Source organism: Camponotus floridanus, unplaced genomic scaffold (genome assembly GCF_003227725.1).
Source record: "Camponotus floridanus strain SB8 unplaced genomic scaffold, Cflo_v7.5 scaffold8, whole genome shotgun sequence".
Lineage (NCBI taxonomy): Eukaryota > Metazoa > Arthropoda > Insecta > Hymenoptera > Formicidae > Camponotus > Camponotus floridanus.
The window spans coordinates 3,037,616-3,050,795 of NW_020229849.1; the positions used below are offsets into that span (position 1 = coordinate 3,037,616).

At 28.5% G+C, this 13,180-nt stretch overlaps 1 protein-coding gene across 1 annotated transcript in view; it reads right to left on the reverse strand.

The window, feature by feature from the left end:
• Nucleotides 1-1,204: 1,204 nt before the first annotated feature.
• LOC112639631 overlaps nt 1,205-13,180 on the reverse strand; it is a 113,235-nt gene continuing 101,259 nt past the window's right edge. Inside the window, exon 3 of the mRNA XM_025414253.1 lies at nt 1,205-1,569. Coding sequence (XP_025270038.1) covers nt 1,489-1,569 — 81 coding nt within the window. The 3' untranslated portion in view covers nt 1,205-1,488. The remainder of the gene's footprint in view (nt 1,570-13,180) is intronic.

Sequence of the window (13,180 nt, forward strand, 5' to 3'; positions counted from 1 at the left end):
TTTTTTTATTTCATATTTTAAATTCTTAAAACATTGAAGAGACTTTGAAAATTTAATATGCTGTTTTTTGTTTGAAAACTTACAGAGTATATTTCATCAAATCCTTAATTTTATTAATAATTACCTAATGCTGTTATTAGTATAATATTAATAAATAAATGATAGAAGTTGGTTTCTTTAAATAGCCATTTTTATTATATTTACGGCTTAATTATATTACAGAAATTAACCCTGCTATAATTATAATCCTTCTCGAGATGATAAATCTGCAAATGCAACACGTTATGTATTGATTTTTCCGGAATACGATTCTAATTTTGGAAAATTTCTTTGCGTATGTACCGGGTGACTCGCAATTTCGACGCCTTCTCTTCCTCTCGCACACACACCGACGCCATTTTCGCGTCATTATCGCACCCGTATTCACGATACGGCTCCCTCCTTTCGCTTTTTCCGCAGGTGCTACCTTCTTTTCTACTCGTTTTCCTACCTTCGGTTGGCACGGTTTTTCCGCGCTTATCTACGCGGCACTTATTTGCCGGGGCTATCTGGAAATTTAACGCCTGCGCCCTCGCCAGAAAGATCACCCTGCCATTTCAACTCCCACCCATCTACTCACATGCTCGTTCAAAATTATCTCTCACGTTTTCCGACCTCTGCCTGCACATTCACAAACATGTAGACACAGACATACGTACACACACGTTCATTGTATTATTCACTCACTTTTGACGGCGGAAAACTTTGTATTATCCTCACTTTTGTCCGATTTCGTTACTTCTCATGTAGATACATGCGGATATATTTATTAATTATGTCATATTCGGATTTTATTTTAAGAGAATTGCCACAAAATTTGTTTTATATTAAAATAAATTTTTTTATTTTTCATTTTTTCGTTTGAAGAGAAAAGGATTATGCAAAATGCTAACTATATTTTTAACAAGCGTTTAAATAAATATATGATCTTATCAAAATTAATGATGCCTCTAATTGCAAGTAAAATATTGTTTTAATGATATCTTATTAACATTAATATAAAAAAATATACAAAACTGAATCTATTACATATTCTATTATATACGAGTATATTCTAATTGAGAGGAAAAGTAAAATATATTAATTTGTATAAAAATGAAAAATTTAATTTTTCCTACACGCATTAATTGCTACTAACATATAATTTTGCTATACATTTAGAAAATTAACTTGTGAGCAATGATATCGAGCGCCCAATCGATTTTCTCGCGAAAGAGAAGAGCCTCAAGAGGGATCGATTTTCAGACAAGGAAAATCGCGATTTGCTCTGACAATCGTTTGTCTCCGCGACACTTTCGCTTTCTTCTTAAAGCTTACAGATTAGCTCGACAAAAATCATTTGGAGCGTGTTGAATCGCTTCTCCCTTCGGCTGCACCTTCCCCTTTACCCCTCTCGTTGATGTGCTGGATTAGGGATGAAAGCGCTGTCATATATCGTAGCGCGTACTACTAGCAGTCGTCCTGGGTCGAAGATGATTGCAGAAGCGCCGCTACTCGCTCCGAGAAATCGCCTGAAGCTGTACTGGAACACTGAAAGCAAAAATTGATCGATGCCATGAATAAATTAAATATTTTTAGAACGCGAAGAAATTTTATATAGCGAAAAATAATGTAATAAAAAACGAAACTAAATAAAATATATTATTAGATATTTTATTTTCTTCAAAAATATCCTAATATTAAATTAAAATAGTCAATTATTTTTATATTATATTATGTATATAACGATTCTGGATTTTCAATTTTGAGCATTTCTTGCATTTTGAGTACATAAATATATTTAAAGAAATTTTTTATTGAATTAATTTTTTAATAAATTAATTTATCGTTCAACTTATTTCTCAATTTATATGCATATTATTATATTATTATATATATATATATATATATTTAATATATATAATAAATATATTATATTTAATATATATAACATATATATATATATATATATATATTTATTTATTTATTATTATTACTTGTATATGAAAATTAATATAACTTGTATATGTTTGTGTCACTTTTTAATTACACTAGAGCCAACATTCTTATCTGATCTTTAGTATAACTTTTCTCCTTTAGAAAGAGTAATGATCGATTTGAAGATAACCGAAATTACGTGTTTACGGGGATAAAATTATCCAATAAATGTTCCTTGCACCTGTCTCGTTCTCCTTTTATTTCATTTTTTTACTTTTCACTGTAATATCTGTTGAGAGTGTTCGTTTGTGGGTGAAATTAAGGAACGCACGTGCAAACAAGCGTCATGATTTCGCTATTACGATAACTATTATCGTGACTCTTCTCTCCCTATCTTTCGCTTTCCGCGTCGCCGCATGCGGCGAGGAACAAGTTTGTAATAATTATTGATATTACTTATGTGTAAGATGGAATTTGTTACTTTCAGTCTTTCATCAGGAGGAAGATTACAATCTCGCAATTATTTTTAATAATAATGATTAATCTCTTAATTGATTAATTTGTGCAGAGATAGACATATAAAAGATATAAGACATATAAGATATGTAACAAAAATAATCCAACATTCAGATATCCTGAATAATAGAATATTTTTCCAATAAGAAGTTTCTTATCAATGACAAAATACTTTATAATTGCTTCAATATATTTTTGATTCTTTCAATAATTTATTCGAGATTATTTAACGGGGAAATAAAAAAAAATAATACGAGGCAGAAAATCGAATGCGAAATTTCTGTCGTTGCATACGTTAAAATAAAAGCAAGATGAAGAAATAAAATAAAAAGTTACAAAACATTTGGCACTTTAGCGAGAGGTGGAAATTCGAGGGCATGTGGTTAAATTGCAGCGCACATTCGCGGCATTTATCCCCCACGGGATACAGTGACAGCTTGAAACTTTAATGCCGATCGATTGAAGGTATCGATGAGATACCTCAAGTCGATTCATTATTCTTTTTTTTTTATTGTATTAATTCCGAGAACATATTATTTTATTGATCAATTATCAACGTGCATATAATTCGTAACATACCAAACATAAAATTAATACACAATTACAATTAAAAATAAAAATATATACAAATAATCTTTTCTTCTTTCTCCACTTTTAATTATAATTAAATAATAGAATATTAATTAAATAGAAATTATTATATTTGGAGAAAATAGTGATAATATTTGAAAAAAAATATTCTTTCAAGTAAATAATATTTGCTATTTATTTTTAATAATTTAATTTTATAATATTTTTTGTGTTCTTTGATTTAAAATAGGATTGAGAGCGCAAAAGACATTAAGATTTTGTAGACTTTTATAGACTGATAAATCTTATAATATTCTTAATATAAATATAACTTATAATACCAATAATTATTAGATTATGTTTAACTGCAATGTTTAAATTTGAAATTAATTAAATTAAAGAAAATTAAATTAAAGAGATTAGGGTTATAGCGTTAAAGATTAAATATAGGATTGCACGAGATACTGAGATTAGTCTTAATTTTGTCTTGTCTTATAATTCGAGACAAGATAGAGATAAAATTTTTAATTAGTTTAAGATAATACTAACATTAAAATTGTCAAGATTATTGTGATTGTATTAAGATTATTGATTTTTAGAAAAAGCTAAAATATATTTATAAATATTTGTCATTTTTTAGTCCGTAAATATATATATATATATATATGTATGTTGTTTCTCGGAAAGATAAACAAATGAGGAAAATAGTAATAATTTTTTATCTTAAATTATATTATGAAAATTATATAACGAAACAGATGTATTATATATTTAAGGATTATATATTTAAGGATTGTTAAATATTATTTTAAACATTTTTCAGTTAATTAGATAAATATTGTTAATAAAAACGAGACAAGATAATGCACAGAATGAAGTTTTTACTAAAAAGATCACTCAAGATCAAAGGAAGATTTAAGTTTTTGAAACTTTTTAATACCAATACAATATTTTTACAAATATTGTCTTGAGTCTTGTGCAACTCTAATTAAGAGTCTTCTTAAATAGAATACAGCGATAGGATCCACGATTTCCTGGCTTTCTTTTCTCTTTTTTTCTCTGTCAGCGTGACGATACAGCGTCGTCAATGAAAACTTGAAAACTTCTTCGTTTTCTTCAGCGAGATCGCTGAAAGCATAGACGATGCTGATTTCCCAGCGGGTGTCGCTCGTCTATAAATCTACACCCAAGGGTTGTTTAGTCGATGTTCGCCAGCATCGTGTATTTTTGATTCGGCAACTACCGATGTGAAAGAGAGGGACAGAGCAAGGGGCAGAAGGATAAACCGTCGAATGGAAGTTCCGCGTCGTTGAACTTCAAACGTTGCGGACTAGATACGTTTTGCATTTGAGAAACAACAGTCGTTTATTCTCGATGCAGGGAGTCATTCCGATTCGCGATACGACTGTCAGTTCCTTAATTTCAGTAATTCCTTACATGTGTAAAGACTCATTAGCATCAGAATTTTCCTTCAAGATTCCTTGTAAGTATTGTTTATTTTTTCCTATGTGGATAATAAACCGCTTGAAATAAATGTGGAAAAAAGATAATTTATTTAGAGAATTTTAATGGGGTTACTCGCCTTTTTTTCTTGTACAAAAAAGAAACATTACTTACGTAAATATAATACAGGAAAAAATAAATATAAAAAGTTATATAGTAAAAATTATATATATTTCCTCCTGCAGATGATTTTCTAAAATTAGCGTAATTAATGCTCATAATTTTTCTAATTTAAAAATTTAAAAAGATGTATTTTAAAACACGATCTAAATTTCAAAATAAAAATTCAAAAATTTCGAAGAATTACTATCGGTATCTTATATGATAAAAAATAATAAATAAATTTTTACTCTGCATGGAACGAGTTTAGAATAAAACAGCAGAGATATTTATATTGCATTTGGTGTGAAAATTTTGGAAAATAGCAATCAAGTAGGCTCGAAGCATGGAAGATGAAGTCGTGAAAATGTATGAGGGTTTTCGAAAGCGTAAATTCTACGGAAAATGTGGGGAACGTTCTGCGGTCTCAGTGCTTAAACAAATATCCTTAGGGATCCCCTTCGGCTAACCGGCCTTTCGGTTTCCTCCGAGGTGAGGCGTAAAGGTGACAATTTGAACGGCTTATGGCGCAAAGACTACGTAAATCCGTAACATTGCAGAGTCCTTTTTAAAATATAATTACTACATGAAAAATTACACTTGGCGAATCGTCAATTATTCGTTCCAACGAAGCTGCATAAATTGGAAATCTAATTTATTCCTGCGAGCTACTCTCATTCTTTTCCACACACTTTTATTCATTCCGGACTTTTTATATCGCTTCGCTATGTCGTCTCGCAATTTCTCGATGTACAGTCCTTCTTTTTCCCTTATTAGGCTTGCTTGCTCTCGATATCTCGTTTCGCTCTTCTCTGGTTCATCCCCCTTTTTCCTATTTAACGTCAATGAGATAAACTTGAGTTCCGCAAGAGCCTTTAGCTGCCACGCGAGATATCATTAGTCTCGCGTAAATACGATATTATGAGAGTGATAAAAAGAGCAAAAGAAACATGGTCAGGAAATTTTCTGCGCTCGTGATGAGCTTTATTTTCCATCTAGCTTATGGTACGGTAAATACGATACGCCAATGTCCTTTTTTTTAACGATATCACTTTTAGAAAAAACTGAATTGAAAATTAACGGTAGAATTTTTGTAGCAAATGACGATAATTGAACATTTTGCATCGACCATAGACAATACCTATACGTGGCTGCTGAACGAAAGATAAAATTTACTCGTCGAAAGCCACGAGAGGGGAGCGAGACGTGTCGGAGGCGTCCACCGCAAATATGCCGGGGTTCGAAATGTCAGCATGAATTGTAAAGTAACGTTAAATAGACTCTATTGATTTTAGGCGTCCATCGGTAAATTCCAGCCACGTGTACGGTAACAGTAAATTCAATTCAACTCTATTTGCCGGCCCGACTGTTTCATTAGATAACGATTACCGTCGGCAAACGCGCGTTTGTAGGTAAAGCAAACGATACTCGAGCGTTATATCCGGGCCTCCCCTTCCCCGCCTCTTACATTTATGTACGCGCAATTATTATGCAGGCCGTGCGTGCGATGCGCGTGGCCCATTACGTATCATACACATGTGCGTATCTCACACAATTAATTTATGTAGATACGCACATCATACTGTTGCACATCAACGTTCGTGCCGCGAAATATCGTGTTGCGCGAATCTCCCCTTCCGTTCTCGTTTCCCTTTCTCACATATGAATGAGCTCGTTTATAATTTAATTAATTAATGTATATACTCTCCGTGCATTTGTAAACGCAGTGAAGCTGCCAAACGCAGCTTTGTGAATTTTGTAACGTCCTACAGTTATCTTTCCTTCAATGTTATGAAAAAAAAATTATTATGAAAAAAAATAATTATTATGAAAGTATTATAAAAAAAATTATAAATATGATGAATATGACAAATATGATAAAATTATAAATTATAATTATAAAAACGTCTTCACGTTCGTGAAAAAAAAAAAACTAAAAAATAGCAACACAAAATTAGAAACGCATAAACTACAGAAGAGGGAAATAAGAATAGAATATTATATTAAAATTAGAATAGAATATTATATTAAAATAAATAAAAGAATCATATTAAAATAAATCAGCGTGTCAAATATGTTATATTTATTTTAGACAAATGTACACTGAGAAAAAAGTTGTTGGCTTGATTAAACCGTTCAACTAAATTATTACTTTTTTGATTGAAATATTTAAGTTAAATAGATGTCATGTTAGATTTAATATGTACTATTTAATTTAAATACTTAAATATTTCAGTTAAAAAAATAATAATTTGGTGAACGATTCAAGTTAACAACTTTTTTTCTCAGTATATATCATTTTGATCTTAATATACGTTAAGGATCGAGAGAATTTTAAAATTAAGACTTTTCAAAGTTGTTTGTATTAAAATGGCTACTTTCTATGAACATTTTTTTTATAAAGATAAAGTTCTCTTTCACTGTATACATTAATATTAATTATTATTTTGAAAACAACTCGCAGTTTTAACATTAATGTATACCTTCGTGAATTTATAAATGCATTGGAGCTGTCAAACGCAATTTTACAAATTTACGTAACGAATTACGTTCTGAATTATTTTTCCTTTGATATGACATTATGAAAAAAATTATAGATATAACTGAAGAAAAAAAAGAAATAAACTAAAAAGTAGCAGCAAAAGTGCACAGATTAGAGAAGAATAATAGAGAGGGAGAAGCATTAGAATTATTATATATTCCAATATATCAATGTATTAAATATGTTATACTTTTGACAAATATATATCATTAATCTTGATATACGTTAAAGATCGAGGAAAGTTTAAAATTTAAATTTAAAAATTAAAAATTAAAAATTAAAAATTAAAATTAAGAAATTAAAAATTAAAATTAAGAATTTTTCATATTAAAACAGCTTCTTTTTCCATAACCGTTGTCTTTTTTATAAAAACAATTCTTTTTCACTATGTTTCCACTTCATTCACATTTTTATAATTATTATTGTGATAACCATTTCGCAATTTTTTAACAAAATGTCCTGATGAATTCTGACATTAATCATATCGCGATTAATTGCAAATTTGAGGAATGACAAACGCATACATCTACGCGTGACGTCGATACCGTAAAGGATAATTGATATGAGTATCTCGTAACAGCATATGCGAGAGATGTAATTGAGCTACGTTGTCGTTGGGAAAAGTGTAATTTAATGACAATGAAATGCTAATTATACTGGTAAACTGGCTTAATGTTATGTCCGCATAATAAGTGTACGTGTTACTAAACACTAGAATTACCGTCATATCTGTTGATGAGCAATGAAATGATATAGAAGGGAGAGAAATATGAGAATTGAAGTTTGCATAATGTACATTGCACTCGAATAACGTTTTGAATATGAATGATGTAAAAGGAAACAAAAATAAAACCATATGCCATTTTCGTATCATTAATTGAATGTAGAACTGTGTAATTATTATTCATATTACTGTTAATTTTTCGACAAATCGTTTATTCAATAAATATAATTTATATAGAAATGTTTATTAATTTGTGAATATTTCAGAAATCGTAACTCTTTTATTTATTCGAGTTAAATGCAAATGGAAAAGTAAAAATAAAAATCGCTTCCTTTTCATGGTTTTTTTTTTACACATGTGTGTGAATTTTTTTTGCGTGTATAATGATTTCAATAAAATATTTTCAAAGTTTTAATCTTATTTTATTCGATTATTATAATAAATATATATATATATATATATATATATATATATATATATAAGCATTTTATGTATATGGTGATTTTCGAGATAAAAAAAATCCGACCGAAAGAATCAGCTCGTATAAATCAAATAAAGAAGCTTGATTAAATAAAAAAAGTCAAATGGCTCGGGAGGGGAAGAATAAAAAAAGTCACATGTTTCGAGAGGGGAAGAATAAAAATGATCCGTCGCCATTGTGGTCGATCGGTCGGTGTCCGCAGCGCCGAACCCTTCCATTTCCTTCCGGCGATTTTCCCATCTCTCTAAATCTCTCTATTCCTCGCGATTGTACCGTACATTCGAGTACGCTTTTATCGCGCTATCCATTATGCTGATTTTATGGCGGATATCTCGCTATTGCCTCCCTCTATCTCTCTCTTTGAGTTGACTTTGCCAACGACAAAATGCAAGATATAAAGTATTTATGCAAATCAGATAAAATAATGGAACGTACACGTTTTATTTCTTTTTTTTTATTTAAAAGGACATGTAATATATTTTATAATATATTACAGCATTGTAGTCTGTTACGTTTTCGCATTAATCAAGATTTTTTATTTAACATCTCTACATGATCTGCATATATGAAATTATAACATTAATTTGTCTATTTTTCATGAACTCGACTTTCTCTATTACTTCGAATACTAATAGGGTTAGAGATATCAGAATTAATCTTGATATTATCTTGTTTTGTTTAGAAATTCAAAATCAAGACAAGAATTTTTAATTAATTGTCAAGACAATACTAAAATTAAGATTATTGATTTTTCAAATAATCTAAAATATGTATATTTGTAAATTAGATGAGAAAAAAATCTCATATTAAAAGTCACTATATTATATAAACTTAAAAAATTTTATTTTTTAAATAAAAACGTTTATATTGACAAATTTATGAATAATTAAGACAATAAACTGCGGTTACATAAGGTAGCAAGACAAGTTTTGATATTGTCCTATCTTAAAATTCGAGACAAGATCAACGTAAAATTAATTAGTTATTAAAGCAAGATTTTTGACAAAATTAAAATCAGATTTTTTTATTATGCATAATATAAAATTTTACATAATTATTTAGTTACACAAAACTTTATATACATTATTTTGAGAAATAACGATTAATATAAATAATCATTATTTTAAATTACATTATAAAGATTATGTATTCAATTTTGTATTATTTCAATTCACAGTATTAGGTAAAAATAATAAAATCAATAAAAGACAATAAACGAGATTTTTGTTACAAAGATTCACTCAAATAAAATTTAAATTTTCGATAATTTTCAATATCAATACAAAATTTTACAAATACAGTTTTGTCTTGAGTCTTGTGCAACTCTATTGAATACGGATAAGAAAGCATTACACGAGATGAAGAGACAAACGTGAGAAGAAATCGGGAAAAGCTGCTCGTGACGGAGATTTATACGCGAATGCCGAAAAGTCGGCATGAAAATTAATCGGCTGGAAAAAAAAATCCGCGAACAAAAGTTCTCTTTGGGATTTTAGGATAAGTTGCTCGATAATTCATAAAATAATTCATAATATAATTCATAAAATAGGTTATGCCCGTCGAAAAAATGGCATTGTGTTATGGAAATAATTATCATAACAGTTAGTTAAGAAAACAATCGATCGCATTTCTCGAGAAAGTTTCGCTTATTTTTTCATCGTTTGTGGAAGCGAGCAGGAAATGGATGCGGAAATACACTTTTTATCGCTTCAATTAACTTTGTTACGAGGGAACGAATAACGATTTCCTGACTGTTAATTCTCTCTTGTTATCAATTCCTTAACTTCCGTTAAGGACGATTTCCGTTTTTTAATCTTTAATTAAAAATTGCAAGAAATTATGTGAAGCGGAAAAAATTAATTCAACTTGATCATACGAGTCTTTTTTTCCATTTTCTTTTTAAATAATATAAATATATTTTTACTTAATAATAAGATAACGTGTATGAGAAGAGCTACATATATACTTTTACTATTATATATATTTTTCTTATATTTAATTATATTATTATTACTATTTTTACATTTTAATAATACGGAAAAAATTATTTCGATAAGATGATGCAATTATTTAGATTAATAAATATAATTTTATAGATTAATAATAATTAATTTTACTGATTAATTTTATAAGATTAATAAATAATAATATATGTTTCTTGCGTGCATCGGAAATCTCAGTATTTTTAGGATTAAAGCACGCAACAACTCGAGACGTAAAGGCTGAAGATAGTTAATCAACCTGCTAAATAAATCGACCCAAAATACATCGCGCATTGCCCATATCCGCAACATGGTTAAGGCGTAACTGATACCAATTAAATCGTGAATAGTTGAGCCGGTTACCGGTACCGTATGTATATCTTACATGCTCGGTAGGATCGGTTACGTTGTATTTCGTGCTTGTAACGTGAGAATATACGGCGACTCCCTAAGCATCTTCACACAAGTACAATAACGGCAAGCTCGTATAGATACCTAGGAGTATTACGTCAGTATAGTATTTTGCCACATGAAGATAGATATTACTACAAAGCATTGTCTCTGTAGAGACGATCAATAATAAATAAATAATAATAAAATCTATTGTACAATAATTTATCAAATTTATTAAAATAGAGATTTATTAATATTGAGAAAATTCAATTTTATATTGAATAAAATTATTATATTTTTCAATACTTTTAGTTAAGGAAAAAAAAAACTGTATTTAAGAAGATAGTTAAGATTGAGAAAATGTAGCTTGTTAACTTTATAACATTTTGTATATCATTACAAGTATGAATTCTTATATAGTTTTGATGAATTATATTTAACTTCCAAAACTTTTTTATAAGTGGAGCCTTATATGGCAATAAGACTTAAGATAATATTGGCAGAAATATTGTGTTGGTATTAAAAATTTTCGAAAATTTATATTTTAAGTCTTGAATTGGATTTGAATCATTGTAGCAAAATCTTGTCTTGTTTCGAGTTTGTTAAAAATTTTTTTCTAACATTAACAATTGTTTAAAATTATATTTATATATTGTTTGTTGTCTTAATTGTTTCTAAATATGCTAATATAAATGTTTTTATTTATTAAATAATATTTTTCAATTTAAGTATCGAGTAATTTTTTTTATCTAATTTATAAATTACATGGTTCAATTTCTTTTTTAAATTAAAAATCTTGATGAGACCAATCATCTCTATTAATAATTCAATAATCTTGCTATGCTAATTGATTAAAAATCTTGTCTGAATCTTAAATTTCGAGACAAGATTAAGTTTGTTATCTTATGTAATTCTAGTTTTGCAATTGTTTTAACTGTTTCTATAAATTTATTAATGTAAGTGTTTTTATTTATTAAATAAAATTTTTCAAGTTTGTATGTATATATATATATATATACAAAGTAGTGATTTTTTCTCCTCTAGTTTACAATGCACATATTTTAATTTTTTTTAAACTAACAATCTTGACAAGAGCAATAATCTTGACAATCTTAACAATTAATTATAAAAATCTTATCTTGATCTTGTCTTGAATTTCGAGGCGAGACAAGACAATAAAAAAACTAGACTTGTTATTTCGTGCAACCCTAGATTCTTATATTTAGCTACTCCTGAGCTGTGAATTATGATGAGATATAAATTTTTGTCGCGAGATATTATTCTCGTCTCTATCCAACAACTTTGCAACTTAAATACACGCACACAGGCGACCTCGCAGATGTCTGTCTGACAGTTTTTGCCGTCAGCAAAGTGACGCTCTCAGTAGCCGTTGTTTTGTTCGGATAACTTCGGCTTCTGTTTCTTATCGACCAGATGTTTGCCCTCGCAGGAACATCTTTATCGAGATAATTGTTTCGGGAAATCGCTCGATGCGCCAAGCATGCTCTATGTGATATTATTAATTTCTCATATGATGCAAGAAAAGGTGAAAAGAGATATACATAATAGAAATATTTAATCAATGAATTATACAGGATAATTATAAATCTTGAGCTGTTTTAGACACTGAAGAAATAGTTTTTGTAATCCAATCGATGTAAAATTAATTAATAGATAATTAATTAGTGATTTTGATAATTAATTAAAGTAGTGAGTTATTTTGAAGTTATTATATTATCTTTAAGTTGTGGTTTTTAATTAATTAATTAGCCTTAGGTATAAATAATTAAAATTATAAAGCTTTTGTGAAATAGTTTTACAATATTTCTATTCTATTTTAAAGGATTTAATTAGCTATTTTTACGGATGATTAAAAATTTATAAAAGACTTACTAAGTAAGAAGATTTTCAAGTTGAGGGAGATATATTTCGCATACACATGCATATAAATCACAAACATCTATTCTACATTTCTAGAAATTTGATGCCATTTCTGTTTCTAGATAGGACGTTGTTACAAGACATATTGAAGTTTACAAAGTATATATTGAAGTTACAATATTCTTTTTTGGTAGCATTGTTCTTTTATATTTCGCAAGAAAAGATATATTTATAAGATATATTTCGCAAGAAATTTCGCGTTTAAATAACTTAAACGCGATACGAAAATGATGTGATATGTTTTCAATCTTTTATTTTTTAAATTCAAGTGTGTGCAAAATTTTTATTACACACACACACACACTCTTAATTAATATACAATTAATATATTTTTATCGTGAATATTATTGTCATAGATAATATTATTAAAGAAAATTATTAATATTAAAGAAAATTATATATGTCGATTATTTTCTAAATTCAAGTGTGTGCAAAATTTTTATTACGCACACACACTCTTGATTAATACAATT